We start from the raw sequence: 20,238 nt of genomic DNA, 5'->3' as shown, positions 1-20,238 counted from the left end.
TGACGTGGCTGATTACGTTTCTGGTGATAATCTGTCAATCATCGCCCTGACAATGTGATTGGTCCGAACAGTTTCTGTTCGGGCATAATTACTCCTCTACGGATCGAGTCCAGACCGAACTCCCCGACCTCAAAATGTTGTGGGCGGGGCTAAGTTCGGCTGGCATCCAGGCTACCACTAACCATTCAGAAACGTCTAAAAGTTGTAACTTCTTCCTGAGTCTCTCCATCAGTGTCGACTCCGGTTTGAACAATGTAAGGCTGAACACCGTTACTGACAATCCTCATTTTGGCTGCGTGAGATTCTCCAGCTTTGTTGTTGTTGAGCTGTTAAAGCTCCGCCCTCTTCTGGAGCAGCAGCTCATTTGCATTTAAAGGGACACACACAAAAACGGCGTGTTTTTGCTCACACCCAAATAGGGGCAAATTTGACAAGCTATAATAAATGATCTGTGGGGGATTTTGAGCTGAAACTTCACAGACACATTCTGGAGACGCCAGAGACTGATATTATAGGACCCCTTTAATCAATATGACACGAAGAGGAGTGCTGTTGTACTGAATATCAGCACAGTCGTGATTCAGCCATAATCACAGCACAGCACAGCACTCTTTATTAATGCAACAGTTCTATAAACAAGTAATTAACATAAAATAACATATGGTTCGGTGAGTTTCTGCAATCCAAAAGAAGCTGAAGAATAAAGCTTTGCATGCCGTTAAGAAAAAGTTATGACCGTCATAATGAACTTTGTAAAGCCACTGTGCTTCTGTTTGTGTCTCTACTCCTCTCATTAGCTGGACTTCTATACAACGTTGTGAATTTACCTTATGTGCAAAATTGGAATATGGCACTTCCGGGGACACTGGCAAAAATATCAGTAATGGCAGTTAATGAGTTTGACTCGGAGCGTCAGACGAAACACAATAAACGCTGTCACGTGATCTTGCGTTCGGATGCTGGTGCTTCTGGAGGAATTCAACCAAATCATTCTGATGACAGACTTTGACTTTCAGAACCACCAAACCAACATCTGAGATGCTGCGATGTGATTGGCCCACTGGTCAGTCCAGTTTTCCAATCACAACCTCTGATGAGGCAAAGTCACATGAGGGTTTTTTTTTTTTTAATATTCAGTAAATGTGTTTCCATCGTAGTTTTTGCTTATGTCTTCTGATATATACCTACCTCAGTTGAGCGCATACATTTTTATGCACATTTTTAGAATTTATGGCTTGTCGTTTCCTGCCACGTCCATCTCAAAATTCCCACAAATATGTGGATGGAAACATAGTGGAATGAACGAATAATGAATGATTAATGACCCATATAGGACACATGACTTCCTCTGGAGGGGATCATTTTTGGGCATTGGGCTAATGCCACATGTTGGTCAATATAGGAACAACACGTTTAGGCAGGAGACGAGTACAGTATGTTTGGACACGATAAAGACGAAATGCAAGATTTTTTGGACAGTGAGAGCAGCATAGCCTATTTGGGCAATTTATTAGTGTGCAGGGTTTAGGGGTGACATATAGCATAGGTCCCTGCATTGATTTTTTTTCTTTTTTTCTAAATTTTTTGTCCATCACAGGCAGCGCTAGCGCGCGCACTCACTCACTCACCCGCTCACTCTCTCACCCGCGCACGCACGCACTCAGCTGATTCGGAGCGCGTCACAGTTGCTGTCTATCTAGGCAGCTCAGTAGGTGTTGAGACAGCTCCTCGGAGGGAGGGTTTGTGTTATCTCGTCTGGCCGCTGGAGAGCCGCCGGGGCGTTTTGAAGCAGCGGAGATCCGCCATGACTTACACCGCGGACGGTCTCCGCTCTCGCGCGTCTGGAGCTGAAACCTCGAGCCGTGTTCCGTCATCCTGCCACAGAAACATGTCCTGAGACCGAAGAGCCGGCAGAGAAGATGACAGTAAGTTCTCTGTGATTATGGCACTGATCTTAAGGGATTCTCCTCGGCTCTTTGGTGATTTCATTGAAATGTGAAGAAGAATCGTATCTGGAGTTTGAGCGCGCTCGCTCCCGTGAGATGTGTCTTGTGCTGCTGCTGCTGTGATGTTTAATGGGAGGGTGTGAGGACTCTTTTAGAAACATGACATCATTTCAGACTGACTGAGATCATTTAAACACTGCAGACTGAGCGCTACTTTAATGCCGAAGAGGTTTAATGAGGAGCTCTGTGTGTTATTACTGATATTTACTGTAATAAACACACGAACATGTCGCGCTCCGGGTGTGCATGAGATATGAGTGTAATGCATTACACGAATGCGCTGACATCATTAGAGAACTGAATGACTCAAGTAAAATGGGTGAATTTTGTACCGCTTTGCGTGTGTGTGTGTGTGTGTGTGTGTGTGTGCGCGCGCGCGCGCGCGCGCTCGTGTGTAATACCACAGCTGTTTCTAACACATTTATGTTCGTCTTCAATCACTTATATATAAATAAACGGAAAAAAAACATAATGAACGGAAATCTGCATGACGGACAGCGGCTTTAGTGTTAAAAGGCCGGTGTCTCGTGAGATTAAAGCTCTGATCTCGACAAATCACGCGAGGACTCATCGTGTCTTAAGTGTCGATGTAAGAGCATTTGTTCTATAAACAGACTTCATTAAAAGCCTTTAGTTGATCATAAAGCTTCAGAATGGGCAGGCTTTGACAGATGAAGAATGTGAGCTGTGAGTGTTCAGTCATGGTCGCATTCACTCTATTAACACAATATATGTGTGTGTGTGTGTGTGTATATATGCCATGTGTCATTATATATTTAGGGTATATGTCACGACATTTATGAACAGCTTTACCTGCAGCTCTGTAGAAAAAAAAAAAAAAACGTTTCTGAAAGCAAAGATGTTTAACATTTGAACGCATTGATTGTTTGATTCACTGATTCATTCAGAGACTTAAAGTGTTCATAACTGTGTATTATGATATACCGGTACGTATAATTGTGTAGTGTGTGTGTATATATATGTGGGTCTAGTTACATGGGAGTTAAATCTTGCCAACTATAACCTTTTTGATTTTTTCCAATTGCTTATTTTGTAACACTTTATTTTACAGTGTCATATGTACATGTTACATATGTAATAATTACAGTTAATTATGCATAATTACATACAACTAACCCTAAAGCAAACCCTAACCCTATAGTATAGTTATTACATGTAGTTAATTAATAATACTCAGTACTTATTTGCATAATTACACTATCACAAGGACACCTTAAAATAAAGTGTGCAACCCTTATTTTCTTCTACACTTTGTTTAAAACCATTATAAATAATACACAGAGAGAAAAAAAAACAGTAAAAGCACTGATGTAAATTAACACAACAAGCGTCACTAAATGTTGGCGGTAGATTTGTGTTCTTCTGCAGCAGGGGATCTGAGGACAGATCATGTTTTTCTTACATGTCCTTCTCACTTATCTACACCCATTTTTTTTTTTTATGTAAAAATATGTTTATGGTGTTTAGATTAACAGCCGTTCCCGCATCCGCCCATATCAACTTTTCATTTCTCTGTTCATGCACATGTACTTCACACATTTAGGACATGATGTATGTGCACATACTGTATCTCAGGCTTACTTTCCATTCATAACTTCAGTGTCTTTGCGCTGAACTGCTCTAGCTGTGAGTGTATTGTATTTTTCAGTTGTTGCATTGTAGTATAAATGTGTAATAATGCTCATCTGTGCAACACTGGTCCTTCAGCTCCACCAGGCCTGTTCTGAAGGAGTTTTATTCTTGATTGTTTGGCGTTGAAAGTCACATCCTGTGCAGGTGAAGGATCACTCCGAGAGGAAGTGTGTGTCACCGTACCAGGAGCTCCAGCTCAGGAAGGAAGTCCCATGTGCTGTTTTTGTGTGTTCGCTTTCAGGGGCCAATCACAGTCCTTACTAAACTTAAAGACTGTTTCTCTCTGCCAGTTCAGAGTGAAATTGGTTTATTTGATTTATTGACATGGCTGTTTTACACACAATAATATACTGTAAAATAAAATAATAGTAATAGCGCCCCCTAGCTCCAGATTTGGCATGTGTCCTCAGATACCCCTGTTCTACTGAAATGGTGTGCCCTGGAGATCTGAACCACATGAGAGCTGAACTCACACCTTACTGAGAAGAACACAACCTGCCCACAAACAAAGACATGGCATTGTGGCCTTGTATGATATTTGTAAATAATATAATATTACATTACCATTTAATAACACATTTTAAGAATTTAACTCAGCGTGTCATGCCGTTATGAGCTGCTCTGATGCAATGGTCTCAGGTTATTTAAATATATAACAAGTACATTTCTAGAATTCAATTCACACATTATATTTGTAAATAACAGCATGTTTATTTGAGATAAACGGTAAAAATGAAGTTGTTTTAGGCGGTGTGCATTGAGGCACACTGTACATGCGTCGCATTAGGAAATTTGTGTTAACTTACATTTATGCATATGGCAGACACTTTTTACCCAAAGCACCTCAAGATACACATTTGATCAGTTTTTGCTTTCCTTGGGAATCAAACCCATGACCTTAGTTTTGCTAGTTCAATGCTCTACAGCTTGAGCTACAGGAAGGCTTTGTTCATTAACTAACTTCACTCATTATAATGGCAGTGATCAGCCTTGCCAGATTCAGTAGTTGTTTTTGCTCTGAAGAGTTTAGGTTATCCGCCCCTCGCATTCCTGCTTCGAGGGCGTTTTATATTTCATCCAAGATCCGTCTGTTTCTGCAGTGGAAACGTGTGGATTGACTCCAGATCAGACTCCTGCATCAATACCTTGTCAGTGGAAAAGGACCAAGACTGTCCTAGTTAGAAGACACATAATAGAGGTTATTATGGGTCATGCCTAAAACAATCTCTTATATACCAAACCATCTGATGAATTTTGATAACTTTTTGTCCAGGGTGTGTCTCTGATCTGAGTTTGAAAAATGTTACTTCACTGAAAAATCAATAAGGCTGAATCAGGCTCCAGATTCAGGGGCGTGTCCTAAATGCTGCTCTACTCCACACAGTTTTAATGTCGCAGATTGTCAGGTTTGTCTGCTGTGGAGCCAGCATCAGTATGACCCTGCAGAAGTGCTCATTCAGGACACATAACGGCCTCAAAGCTAAAGTGACAAACGGGACACCCTGCGGTCTGGTAGATTCACGGGCATTACATACACGGTGGCTGCTGCAAAACCCCTCAAGTGCTTCATTTGGGACAAGGCTAAGGATTCTCGCCCTTATGATTGCTATGTCAGAAGGTAAAAGACAAATTTATTGATTATAGCAGTGTTTTCTCAACCCTGTTCCTGGAGGCACACCAACACTACACATTTTCCAATACTTCCTAATCAAACACACCAAAATCAACTCATCAGCTTGTCAGTAGAGACTCCAAGACCAGAAATAGAGGGGGCAGATGAGGGAGACATCCAAAATGTGCGCTGTTGTGTGCCTCCAGGTACAGGGTTGGGAAACACTGGATTATAGCACCACCATGAGGCCAATTGTCATACAGTCCTCTTTGCATGTTCATACCAAATTTCATGTTTGCAAATGATTACAGTTCTGCAGTTGCACTCTGAAAATAAAAGTTCTTTACTGGCATTGATGGTTCCATGAAGAACCTTTAACATCCATGCAACCTTTCCATTCCACAAAATGTTCTTTATAGTGGAAAAAAAGTTCTTCAGATTACTAAAGTGGACCTAAAATGCCCCTTTCACAAGATGTAATGTAAGTCTCTGTTGTCCTCAGAATGTGTGTTTCAGCTCAAAATCCCCCACAGATCATTTATTATAGCTTGTCAAATTTGACCCTATTTGGGTGTGAGCAAAACACACTGTTTTTGTGTGTGTCCCTTTAAATGCAAATGAGCTGCTGGTCCAGAAGAGGGCGGAGCTTTAACAGCTCAACAACAACAAAGCTGGAGAATCTCACGCAGCCAAAATGAGGATTGTCAGTAACGGTGTTCAGCCTTACATTGTTCAAACCGGAGTCGACACTGATGGAGAGACTCAGGAAGAAGTTACAACTTTTAGACGTTTCTGAATGGTTAGTGGATAAATTGATGTAGTTGCTGTGGAGTTGATTCAACTCATCCACTAGCATGTGCCGTCATGTTCATCTTTTGTGTTGAATTGACCCTCGTTTGTGAAGCAGTCCGGCGTAAAATGACGGCATGACAACAACACTCTACTACAACAACTCTTCCTCTTCTCTAAAGCAGCCCAACATGGCCCCGCCCCCTTTGTTGCGTGTTCTCGGGGGCGGGGTTTATGTAAATTTTAGGGTTTGTGATGTCACCAACCCAGGAAGAAGCTCGTTGTAGTCCCTACCAGCCGTTCAAAAAGTGATTTCTGCAAAAGAAAATATCTCTCTTTGCATTGAACTTTGAGTGTCGTAACTTTGCAGATGTTGTTTATGCTCAAACAGCAACATTACACACTAACTAAAGTTAAAAAGTGAAGTCATAATCAAGGACCCCTTTATAATGATTCTTTTTAAAATTGTTCAATGAAAGGTTCTTTCTGGAACCAAAAAGGTTCTTTTATGGCAGGGATTTTCAATGTATGGACTGAATGGAATGGAATTGAATGGATTGAATGGACTCAATAACGTCCACTATGGTTTCGGACACCATTACAAATGGCCCTATTTAAGGGTATGGGGGGCTATTTCAGACACTCCTTTACCTGAAATCCCCACTTCATAGCTGCATCCGAAAACTTACCTTATTAGGCAGTGACTTTCTAGGCAGCGTTTCCACACGAAGGCAACTCACAAAATTGATATCGGACAGACTTCTGTGGCAGCGTAACAGTTTAATGATCTACAGCAAAATAGAGCGAGCATGGGTGAGAACTAAACAAATATTTGAAACCCCCCTTTTGGAACCTTTATTTTTCAGAGTATACTAATAAAAATGTACATTTGCTTTCAGTGGGGCCTCCTAGTGGATGGATGTGTATGCATGCCAGAATACTGGGTTGAATTTGGGACCGTCTTACCAACATTGATGATATCTCTGATGTACTGTCTCAATGACCAATCATTTTAAAGATGAAAATAATGAGGAGCTCAAAAGATTGAAGTGCAGTGCGATTATTCTGCTGTATAGGCACACGTGGACTAGTGAATATAGTCTTCGAAGCAGTAACTGGTTTGGAATTTGGCTGTAACAGATGTATGCACTTGATCTTTCTTTGTGTCATTTTAAAAATTATAAAGTTGAATGTTTATGCCTGTAATGTAATGCGCTATGTCTTTTTCTCAGGATTACCGGGAGGATGGCATGGACCTGGGCAGCGATACATCCAGTCGCTCCAGCTCTGAGTCCAACTCCAACAAGGTGACGCCATGTTCCGAGTATAAGTCCTCTCCCAGTCTGGAGCTGGCCGGACTGGAGGACTATGAGGAGGATGAGGACTACCAGCAGTACAAGAAGAGAGTGCTGGTGGACTGGGAGAGGGAGTACGGTGGGAACTATGCAGACAACCAGCATCAGGACTTCAGCCAGACCGGAGTGTTCCAAGGCTCTGTTAACAGCCGCAGCCTGGCAGAGGAGCTCCAGAGCGTCAAAGCGCCTGCTGCCCCTCTCGCAGCTCACGCCGCCACCTCCATGCCCCAGGAACTAAAGCAGAACGGCAACTCCTTTGTGCCCTGCGACCACCCCCTCTCGCCCTGTGAGGGTAAGACTTTAGGCAAAGCCAACCACGGAAGCGCCGTCACAGGACGGGAAGCTGGTGAGATTGGAGGTGGGATCGGGCTGGGACGATACAGAGAAGAATGTGTGGAGGAAAGCCAACTTCCAGCCATGGACTGGGCTGCTCTGGAAAGACACTTGGCGGGCCTTCAGTTCAGAGAGCAACAGAACCACAACCATGGCCTGAGCCGGACCAACTCCACCAACGTGAGTCCACATGTGTCATTGATGCTGCTGGAGATCATGTGAAGTTCATGATTGCTGGGGTTGAGGATTGGTTCACATTTACTGAAATGGGAAGTGTTTCAATACTTTCTAGTACAGGGGTGACCAGACCTGTTGCTGGAGATCTACCTTCCTGCAAAGTTCAGCTCCAACCCTGATCAAGCTGAAGCAGTAATTAAGATGATAATGACAGACAGGTGTGTTGTATCAGGGTTGGATCTAAACTCAGGTACAGGTAGGTAGATCTCCAGGATCAGAACAGGATCAGCCAACGCTGTTCGAGTATGCCATTTCCAATAGACCAATAGAAGAAGTATTTAGGAAGCCTATTTTGGAACAGTCATTATTTTGCATTATTTTATGGTGCTGCTGATGGAGCAGAAATCATGCACTTCACTGGTCCTTTATTCATAGTTTTGGGGCAGAAAAGACATTTATACTGGTAATTCAGTTTGAATTTGGGTGAATTTCACTTTATCATGTCTAGGTCACATTTCACTCAAAGTAATTGCAATTTTTGCAGTATATGTGAATGGGATGACACCTCGTGTGTGTGTGTAACTGTCATAGGCCAGTAATAGCTGTGTGTGTAAACTAGCAACTGATCCTAGAGTCTGCACAAAATCAACTCTGCTCAGAGTACATATGGTCCCTCTCTAAATGGTGTTAAAGTAACACTGAAACAGAGTTAAAGTTAATGAGATAATTAAGCAATTAATAAGGCTGTGACTGAAGTCACTTGTAGTTCTTGTGTTTCTCTTTTCTTCAGTGATTCTGCTTGTTAACAGCAGGTGTTCATCACTAATGCACAATCATCACTTAATTAATTGCTTAATTATCTCATTAACTTTAAGTCTTCTTTAATGTTATTTTAACACTATATGATGTTTTATTAACAAAATTCGGGAGGAGCAACGTTCAAATAATCTGACTAATCATCACGTCATTTCAGCAGCTGTTAGCAATCAGTAATCAACATATCTACCCAATCAGCATGAGTGAAAGCATATATATAGACACCGTCGACTCACACATATTCCTCGACAGTTTGACAGCCTCCCTCCACCACCCCGTCTCCTAACACCTGCCTGGTTACTTTCCTAACTAAAATATGGGGGGAACACTCTGGGTTCGGGCCAAAATACCGAGCTCGGAGCCCTCTCCTCGGACAGCAAGCCAAATACGCATACTATTGACTATCTGATTATTTGTTAGTGTGAACTCATGAATAAGAGAGGGACCATATGTACTCTGAGCAGTGTTGATTTAACTCTGGAGATTTTGCGGTCTTTAGCCTCCTTGTTCGAGTGCCCGACTCCCATGCCAGATGCCATGGTTTAAGTCCCACTTGGAGCAGGTCAAGTAGAACCGGTTACATTTGGTGCGGTAACCCGGATGGGAGTGAGGTTTAGGGGGGTGAGTGTAACTGTTGTAGGCCATCAAGAGCTGTGCACGTAAATCTCACTCCCCTGATCTCATGAGGTGCTCTAGCTACTGACACTAGAGGCTGTGGTCTTTAGCCTCTTTGTTAAAGCACCGACTCCCACGCCGGAGACCACGGTTCGAGTCCCGCTCGGAGCGGGTCGAGTAGAACCAGTTACATGTGCAGAGATTAACATCTGTCATATCTCAGTAAGATTGATATTCAGCAGTAGCTGATGCATTGAAGTAGAGTGAGGGGTGATGCTGACGTGGTCTTCTCATTACAGATCCGAGCTGGTAATCAAATAATGTTGGTTTATCAGCACTTTGACTAGCGGGGATCATTGTGTGTTGTGCTTGGTTTAGCATATACTGAAATATACATTGATTCATACCCACTGGATGAGGATCAAGTGTCTCTTCAATCTGTTCTGGCAGAAGAACATCTGTATTGCTGTAGTGGCAGTAAACGAGTGAGTGACAACCATCTTACATGATAGCGTGTGTTTGATTTAGCACGGGAAAACTGAATCTAATGGGCTGTGTAACACAGAATGTGTAGTGGCAAACTGTGACTCATGCCTTTATAGCATTTACTGTCACATCTGCAGTTTCATTATGAATATAATAGGATGGACTTGGATTATCCCTGCAACGGATTGGAAAATGGATGGAGGGATTATCATATAGTTTACATGGATAATCCAGCTATATAAATAATTACAATAGTGTGTTTAGATCAGAATCAGTGTTTGATGTTTTTCACTTCACATTCTTCATTCCATAATTAAAACATGGTCATGTGACTGCAGTCGTAAGGTTAAAGCCATAGTTCACCCTAAAATGATCATTCCGTCTTTATTTACTCACCTTCACGTCTTTCCAAACGTGTACGACTTTTACAGAAAAAAAGAGAGGTTTGGATTGACATGAGAGTAATAAATGATGACAGAATGATAATTTTGGAGTGAACTATCACTTTAACACTTCAATAGTAGTTGATTCACTCAGCTGAAGTAACTGCTGCTCGCAACAGTGTTTGAAAAACAGCAGGTTCGTCGATCAACTAACTATCAGTGAAGATACAGTCACTAAACACTGAACGTGGAGCTGTTGTGTGACTGCGCCAATCTGTGTGTGTGTGTGTGTTGTGAGCTCAGCAGATGGCGCTGCTGTAGCGTGTGATAAAAACGATCAGATTTCTAACAGACATTTCTAGTTCAGCACTGAAATAAACAGGCCCAATCCAGGTTTTATGTCTAATCATAGTGCTGTGATGAACTACAGTACATTTGCTGTAAAAAACTGAAAAACTGGGCACTGAAAAACCCAATGAAGAATTACTACAGAATTCAGAAACTAAATATCTACTGATACATGACAAAGATCATTAGACATGTTCAGATAACCTGACAGACAGCAGCCCATGTCTCATAAACAACTACATACTCCTAACACTTAAAATTACACAGTTTATCAGATATGAACAGTCGAATATGAATATGAATGACGTTACATTAATCAAACATGACTTTTCTTAATATAATGGTCTGTTACTCATTGTGTAATGACGTTGAAGTTATTATAACTTCTGTAAGGTGAGGAATAATAATTGTAACATGACTAATGTGAATGCATTACTAATCGGCTTGTGAATAAATGTACTATTATGAGAGCGTGATTCATCAACTTTACTTCCATGAAAGTTGATCAATATTCATGAACTACACCTTCATTTCCTATCAGGACTCGGTTAACATTTTTGTGTGTGTGTGTGTGTGTGTGTGTGTGTGTGTGTGTGTGTGTGTGTGTGTGTGTGTGTGTGTGTGTGTGTGTGAGAGAGAGCAGGAGGCACACATTGGTGTTCCTCAGACCGTCTGTTGTTGTCATCATCTGCCAGCACACACTATCCTGCACATGTGATACAGCCGTACTGGACTCATAATGTGGCGTGTAAAATATTCATTAAGGCCCGCTCGTCCTCTCTTCAGCAACTGCATACCGTACACCTCAAAACTCACGCTTTATTTCGCCATCTGCTGCCTGGTCTTAGTACTGTCATTTACTCCTGTTCACAGCCATTGTTATTTCTTATTTAGCATCTCTCTCTCTTTTCATCTTTGAATCTTATTCGGCAAAAAGAACTGAGCTTTATTCAAGTCATTTCATTCATTCTGTTCATGGTCCGAAATTTTTAAATGATTAGTTCACCTCTGGAGTCCCTACCATAGACTGTATAAAACATGGATGTAGTGTCCGTGACGTCACCCATAGGTTTCTGAAGAGCATTTCTGAAGCCCAAAGTGGGCGGAGCCGGCCGTCGCCACCTTAGCAGCGCGTCACCACAAATCACTCCTGGATAACTGAAAATGGGCAAAGAGGCGGGACATGGGTGGAGCTGAGGTGCCTGGTTACTGAAACCAAACCCACCTAGCTCAACATGACAAGTTAGCTCAGGCTTGCTGGTCTGGGGCATTAACACACAGTTTCTGTCTATCTCATGTTAATCTTGAGTACATATAGAGTAATAATGCATCCTTCATATCTCAGAAAAGTTTTTAGTTTTATCATATTTATAAAAGATACATACGCTGTACTGAGTCTTTCTGAAAAAAGCCGAGCTCCTGGAGGCGTGTCTGCCGTCAGTGCCGTGGGCGGAGCTAAAGAGTCACGAGCGCGCGCAGCTTCTGCGTAGAGATTGTCTGCTAGCTGAGACATCATTATAAATAAAAAGAGAAAAAAAACGTTTGTGTTGTTTATATTATATGCACTTGAGCGCCGAGTGCCAATAAAACACAGACATCGGATGCAGCTTTACTCACTACCCACGATCTGCAAATCCAGAGCCGAACTGGGACGTTTACAAAGTATTCATCACCAAAATCCCGGGAACAAACAAATGTCATCCTCTGTTCCCTTAATGTTGGGTTCTTTGGGAAGCTGAAAAAGGTAATCCTTCACTCCTTTGGTGACATTGTTGAAAAATCTCTCGGCTTTCCTGTATGCGTGAAATAGCATTAGACCCCCCTTTACATTACATTCTTAACCGGAGCGGACTGAAGTAAGGACTCGGAGGTGAACTAATCATTTCTATATCGTGTACGTAGCCTGTAAGCGGCTGTCACGTGACGAAAGAACGAACGACTTGGATCAGGAGACTCACAAGGTGAACTGATCAATTCTGTCTCCTGTGCCGAAATTCTGTCCTGCCGAGTTGTGAGTACAGGAAACAGAGTTGATTAGTTCACTTCCCGAGTCACTGAGTCGTATAGAGGATTCGTTCTGAATGAACGACCCATCACTGGAGGTCAGTCGTCTGTCACATGACACCAGTGCTTTAATGTGACAATCACAACAAACAAAAGATCCTGCAGGTTAGTGTGAAGAGCATCACAAGAGTAAAACACCTCCTGACTTCCCATCAGTCAAAGCTTACAGTGTGACCGCAGCAGCACATGTGACCCTCAGACGAACCCTGTGTGACGAGACGGGAACATTACAGATTCATTTGAGCGCTTCTGTCCTGCAAAAAATCTCAGCTCTTATTTCACCCCAAAATCAAAAGAAAGAAATTAGAAACTTTTTTTTTTAATATTCTTCACTGTTAAAGCTAAATCATCCCCGTCAAAAGCTTGAATATACTTTTGTTGTTTGATGATGAATTTCATTTTCTTCTTTCTACATCATTTTGAATAAACCTAGAGCCCTGAAATTACTTCTCTTTTTTTTTCTCTTTTTTTTTTTTTTTCCAAATTATGTTTTTGTCCGCTTAATTTTAATGGTAAATTAAAATTTTAGTAAAAAATAATGTCTAATTAATTGAAATTATTAAATTTATACAATTTAACAGCAATTTATTGAAAGTTTAACAAAAATATATTTTTAGGGCCCTATGAAATGCGTTGTATTTTTTCCCAAATTCCATATTACTTTTCCCAAATTCCCTGATTTCTGTTTTATTTTTTTTCCTCTGGATTTCTTTTTAATTATTTAATTTAATTTTAACATTCAAAAACATGTTAATCAATTGAATTCATAAAACTTTAACCATTTAATAATTTATTACAATTATTTTTTCATAATAATAGGGCCTTATGAAATGTTTATTTTATTTATTTTTGTAGAAATTCTGTGTTTATAATTGAATACAAATGTATTTTTAAAACTACTCAAATGAAGGCATAAAACAATAACAGTTTAATTAATCTTTGAAAATCATCAAATCAAATTAAAATTAAAATTTAACAAGGATTACTATTAAAATTAAAGCAAGGACAAAAAATGTGTGATATAATTAATAATTATATATAATGTTTAATGTTTTAATAATTGTCATTTTCTGTAATTTGTCAAATTTTCTGTCGTTCCCATTAAGTTACTAAAACACTATTTCTGAATGTTCTCTTAATGTTCAAAACATGTTTTAAAATGTTTTTTTTTCTTGAATATGTGAACATTAAGGGAACATTCCATTTGATCATTCTTCAAACATTATGAGAACGTTACTTTTGAATATTCTCTGAACGTTCTGAAACAAGCAGTGACATTTAAAAAACACTGCAGAAAAACAGCAATCCATGAACAATACATAAATAATGATTTGTTCTAAAGGTCTGAGAACATTATGACTTTGAATGAACATTCTATTAAATTTACAGGAAGGATATTTGTTCACAACTTTGAGAGGAACCTTGCCACAACGTTAGCTAATGTTCTGAGAGCGTTCCCTGTTAGTCTGTGATGGTCTCCAGCAGTCGTCCTGACACCTCTTCTGCTGCACTGACTGCATCATGAGCTCTGGTGAGTGTGAAATATCTCACTCTCATGGACTTGCAGAAGCTCCATCAGCAGATCATGACAAAACAACTACTGTAAGTCAGTCATGTGAGAAAAATACCTGCAGAGCTTCATCAGAGACTGCTGGAGTCATCAGAGTGATGAAAAATAATTCAGTATGGTTGATGAAGCGAGATAAATGATGCTTATAAATATATAATTCATTCAACACTGAATGCAGTGTTCAGTCTAATTTAAAACTGTATGTAAATATGGCTGTTTATTACTATATATTATTATTTTTGCTGAATATAAATGAAAATCAAGTCTTCCTTGTGTCATTTAGTCAAAAACTTTGTTGAAAAATGCCTTTATTATATTAACTAGATTTTACTGAATTTTACAGGAATTAAAGAATTTCTGGATTTACTGAAAATGAACAATTTTAAACTATTTCGCTACACTGTGAATGTTCCTCTTATCGGAAATCACCGTTTCAGAGCGAATTTATATATACATATCAATATATAGACAATAGACTGTCAAAAAAATAAAAATAATTGAGGCCAGAATGTCCCACCTGTCCTGTAGAATTCAACCAATCAGATGATGTCTTCGAAACTGCTGAAGTGATTCCTATTTTGTGTGCCATATGCCATGGCCATGACATCTGAGGCTGAGACCAGACATATTTTAAAAATAAATAAATAAATAAAAACACTTCAACATACGGCAACATGATAAGAACTACCTAAAATGACAGAAACCATCTTTGGGAAAAGTGTAATTGTTAGATTTTTTAGTTTGGCTCTCACCCCATTCGTTTACATGGAGAGGGCTGGGTTTATGACCTACACTGCAGCCAGCCACCAGGGGGCGATCATTTGGCTTCACTTTTCAAGCATTTGCAGCACACTTGATATAGACCAAGCCTTCATAATGAGCATATGTAAAACATTTTCAGCTGGTTAAACTTAGAAATGAAAGTTCAACCTGCTGCCTTAAAAAATGTGAGTTAACTCAACTTGAAGATAACCTTTGTTTCAACTCAAAAATAGTCAGGAAAACTCATTACTTTAAGCTAAAAATTAAACTTAAAGTAATGCATTGTCTTGACTATTTTGAGTTGAAACAAAGGTTTTCTTCAGGTTTAGTTAACTTACGTTTAGTTGAGTTTTTAAGTCAGCAGTTGAACTTTCATTTCTAAGTTTAACCAGCAGAAAATGTTTTAGAGTTGTTCCCAAACTGAGCGTTGAGCGTCAGACATTTAGATCCCAGTGTGTGTCTGCACATGCCCTCACACTCACATGACTGCAGGATCCAGCTTGTCCTCCTGCTGCCATACGTGTGTGTGTGTGTGTGTGTGTGTGTGTGAGGTTGGTGTGATTGAGACTGATGAAAGTGTGTGATGAAAGTCATTCTGGACTGAATGAGAGCAGCGCTGGATGTCACACAGGTAACACAGCATGATTCTCTACCTTACACACACACACACACACACACACACACTGTCGAACGGAAGAAGAATGGATGGATTGTGTGTTTAAGGGTCACTGGCTTGATTAGTTCTTGTTGTTTACAGTATATTCATTCTCAGTGTAGTGTGTGTGAATATCTCTGACACTGGTTTTGTGAAGAAATGTGTAATTGTTGTGCGTGTGCTTGAGGAACAGCAGCTGAAACACATCAGATCTGAGATCAGTTCTCGTCTCAATTACTGTAGTCTGTTCAGATTCAGATTATTATTTCTCATATATCTGCTCTTCTGTAGCTGCTGGAAATGGATGACATGCAGGTCAATCTCATTCAAATGACCAGGCCATATTTCACTCCGAAAACCGAAAGAAAGAAAGAAAGAAAGAAAGAAAGAAAGAAAGAAAGAAAGAAAGAAAGAAAGAAAGAAAGAAAGAAAGAATTACATTGTAACATTATCATCCTGACAATTGAACACATTTTTCCATAAAATTCTCATCACTGTACTGCAAAATCTCATTACTGTAATTGGTTCAGATGTTTTACTTTTGTTTGCAATTTTCATTATTCTCGGTGATGATTCCCAGTCGTTTATCATTGCTGCAATACAGTGATTTTTAAAAATAGAACAGTCAAAGCTGTAACACTTTATAAATAAGTTCCCAATAGTCAGCAACACTTAATGCATTAACTAACAATGAGCAATGCATTTGTTACACTCTTTAATAATGTTAGTTCATGCGAGCTCAGGTCATTAAACATTATTAAGAGATACAATTTTTGATATTGATAATGTATTAGTAAATGCATTAGCTACGATTAATAAATGCTTTAGAGGTCTTTTTAATTTTTAGTCCAAGTTAACATTAAAGTTAACTAATAGAACCATTTAACATTTAAATCACTATCAATGCTTCACAATTTAAATAATAAATATTTATTATTATTATCATTATTGTTTTTTTTTGCATTATAATATGAGAATTTGGGGGGTTAATTGTGTTTAATTGTCATGAAAATAATGTCACAGTGAAATTGTGCTTCTCTGTGTTTCTGTGACGATTCTTTGTGTCTGAGGGTGATTGTGAGCGGGCAGATGAGGTCGCATGTGACTCCTGCCGTGTCGTGACACGCTTCAGAGGCGTGCTGTTACTGACCCTGAGTGTGTGGTGAGGATGATGTCATGGATGATGTCATCAGGGCGAGTCCTGGAATGGGGCGGAAAGACAGCAGTGTGTTTGCTGTGGAAACTCAAGGCCTGCGGCAACACATTCCGTCCTGAGCACACGCCAGCTCTGTGTGTGTGTGTGTGTGTGTGTGTGTGTGTGTGTTGTCTGAACGGTCATGTTGTGAATTGCAGGTTTGGGTCAGAGAGAATTACAGGACACACACACACAGAGTGGTGTATTATGTGATTATGTAGGGTGTGTGACGGTGGAAACGAACACATGTTTAGGCTACAGTGAGAGCGTTGTGTGTGTGTGTGTATGCTGGCCTGGTTTCATATCTAAAAATAAAGTTTTTACAGCATGAAACTCAAGCTGAAAACATATGTGTGTGTGTGTGTGTGTGTGTGTGCGTGTGTGTGGCCACGTACACACTGCAGGTATATGTCGTGTCTCTCATTTACAGGAGTGTTTTCCACTGGTTATGATTTTACATTAACATTTACATTGAACAGAAGCAAACTGAACAGGTTGTTGGTTACAGTGGTGTGAATTCAAGTCATCTGGGGCCCTAAAAAATCTGTTTTATTTCTTCTGAACTTTCTATTCATCAAAGAATCCTGAAAAAAATGTGCACAACTGTTTTCACCATTGATAATAATGATAAATGTTTCTTGAGCATCAAATCATCATATTAGAATGATTTCTGAAGGATCATGTGACACTGAAGACTGGAGTAATGATGCTGAAAATTCAGCTTTGATCACAGGATATAAATTATATAATTATATTTATATTATATTATATTATAATTATATTATATTTTTATATTTACCGATCCCAAACTTTTGAACGACAATATATATTTCTGTCATAATTTCTACAAGTGAAGCCAGTCTTTTATTTTGGTGGGTTGTGGTGAAGAGCTGTGAGTTTTGTGTGAGTATCTGCTGATAGTTTTCTCAGATGAAATGGTGAAATGCTGCTGAAAAGTACAGACTCATAGATACACAGTGAAACACTACTGTGGTTTATTGAGCAAACATGCACAAGGTGAGTAAAGGCTTTTGCAGATAACAGAGGATATGACAAACAGTCCAGGTAAGTTGCACCACACACACACTTTGAGATGATTGTAGCAGTATAGTATGAATGACCTTTATCGGTCTTTGGAGATTACCACTTGAGGAGTTGGAGACAGGAGATAATACCTAGAGGAAGTGGATATGAAGAAACAACACACAGGAAGTAGTGTTGCACGATATACCAGTACTAGAAAGGTATCGCGATACCCTGCTTTTAGAAACGGTCCGGTTCTTCATTTTATTAGTACCGGTACTTTGAGTGCCAGCTGTATTTCGTAAAGTGCGACAGCAGGGGGCAGTGTGCGTGCAGCGCGCTGCTTCTAAGGCACATTGAGTGCGTGTTTATTCCTCTCAACTGCGCGATGCACGAAGCGAAATATGGCATTATTTTGCTTACATTGCCGACAGCCAGAGCAAGCCCACGAACACCACAAAGCCCATCTGCAAAAGATGTTACAAAATCAAAAAAGCATCTTGCCGACAAACATCCCGATTTGTACAAAGAATTTAAAGAGCGACAGGTTAGTGTGATACCAGCATTATGTTTATGCTCTCAAACATTAAATGAGTGTTTTTTTATTTATTTTACTCGTGCAAGCAGACCTGAGGTGTATTATTGAGTCTAAGTTTAATAAGTGATATCTGGTTGCAAAAATAAAATTAATTTAAAAATACATAAATATGTGAAGGGTATATACAGTTATTTTAAAACAATTTATGCTTTACTAACATTGCTCTAAGTATTACAGTAATCTAATTTTTACAATAATCTTACTGTCAAAAACACCTACATGTATAAAAAACAGCAAAAAAGCATAATAGCAAATACGACTAATTTACAATTTTATTGAGCATGAAAATAATAAACATTAAAAATTATATTAAATCTAACTCTAACTTCATGGCAATGAAGCTCAAATCCAGAATTATCAGCCTGCACACTGGTGAAGAAAGAAGTTCTGTCATATGTGTTATTTATTTACTTTTCCTGCTGTTTTAGGTTTTTGCCATAGTATCGTTTAAGTATCGGTATTGTGATATTTAAGTTGGGTATCGTATCGAAGTCAAAATTTTGGTATCGTGACAACAATAACAGGAAGGAAACTATAGGTAAGTAGTCCATACAAAGGTTGACGGGGTGCTAGTCATAGACCAGACAATGGAGATGAGCTGATGAGGGTGATTGCTGGCAGGTGCGGGTGATTGTGGAGTGTGTGCAGGTGGAAGCCAGGGAGGATGATGGGAAATGTAGTGCAGAAGTGACAGGTGAATTGTGACAGTATTCCCCCCTCCCAGAAGACATGACCTCACACCAAACAGAATCCACCCAGGGAGGAAGGGAGGTAGAGCGGGTGGGTGTTTGGTGTCGGACAGGATGGCCCTGGAGCAGGCTTATTGGCTGGAGTGGACACTGGAGTGGGCTCATGGGCTGGAGCTGCCTCAGGGGTGGGCTTATGTGCTGGAGCGGACTTTGGAGCAGGCTCATGGGCTGGAGCGGACTCTGGAGCGGGCTCATGGGCTGGAGTGGACACTGGAGCGGGCTCATGGGCTGGAGTGGACACTGGAGCGGGCTCATGGGCTGGAGTGGACACTGGAGCAGGCTCATGGGCTGGAACAGACTGGGCTCAGGGGCAGGCTTATGGGTTGGAGCGGACTCTGGAGTGGGCTCATGGGCAGGAGCAGACTCTGGAGTGGACTCAGGGCCTGTAGTTGGCTCAGGGGCTGAAGCAGGTACTGGACCAGGCTCAGGAACGAGCGGTCTCTGGAGCAGGCTCATTGGCTGGAGTGGACACTGGAGTGGGCTCATGGGCTGGAGCGGACACTGGCGCGGGCTCATAGGCTAGAGTGGACTCTGGAGTGGGCTCAGGGGCTGGAGCAGGCTCATGGGCTGGAACAGACTCTGGAGTGGGCTCAGGGGCTGGAGCAGGCTCATGGGCTGGAACAGACTCTGGAGTGGACTCAGGGGCTGAAGCAGATACTGGAGCGGGCTCAGGAATTGGAGTGGTCTCTGGAGCAGGCCCATTGGCTGGAGTGGACACTGGAGTGGGCTCATGGGCTGGAGCGGACACTGGAGCGGGCTCATGGGCTGGAGTGGACACTGGAGTGAGCTCATGGGCTGGAGCAGACACTGAAGCAGGCTCAGGGGCTGGAGTGGACACTGGAGTGGGCTCATGGGCTGGAGCAGACTCTTGAGCGGGCTCAGGGGCGGGTTTATGTGCTGGAGCACACTCTGGAGCAGGCTGATGGGCTGGAGCAGACACTGGAGTGGGCTGATGGGCTGGTGCAGACACTGGAGCGGGCTCATGGGCTGGAACAAACTCTGGAGTGGGCTCAGGGGCAGGCTTATGGGTTGGAGCAGACTCTGGAGTG

The 20,238-nt window shown here is 40.9% G+C and overlaps 1 protein-coding gene across 2 annotated transcripts in view; it reads left to right on the top strand.

The window, feature by feature from the left end:
- Positions 1–1,621: 1,621 nt before the first annotated feature.
- Positions 1,622–20,238, top strand: part of schip1 (schwannomin interacting protein 1) — a 49,974-nt gene continuing 31,357 nt past the window's right edge. Inside the window, exons 1-2 of one of the 2 annotated variants that reach the window (XM_048161182.1) lie at positions 1,622–1,925; positions 7,293–7,928. In XM_048161182.1, the coding sequence (XP_048017139.1) occupies positions 1,920–1,925; positions 7,293–7,928 (642 nt within the window). In that variant the 5' untranslated portion in view covers positions 1,622–1,919. Of the gene's footprint in view, positions 1,926–7,292; positions 7,929–15,523; positions 15,601–20,238 lie in introns of those variants that run through there. The other variant, XM_048161184.1, reaches the window with a different exon arrangement.

Source organism: Megalobrama amblycephala, linkage group LG16 (genome assembly GCF_018812025.1).
Source record: "Megalobrama amblycephala isolate DHTTF-2021 linkage group LG16, ASM1881202v1, whole genome shotgun sequence".
Taxonomy (NCBI): domain Eukaryota; kingdom Metazoa; phylum Chordata; class Actinopteri; order Cypriniformes; family Xenocyprididae; genus Megalobrama; species Megalobrama amblycephala.
Note: the sequence above shows the minus strand (reverse complement) of the source record. Positions and strands in the feature narration are given on the sequence as shown.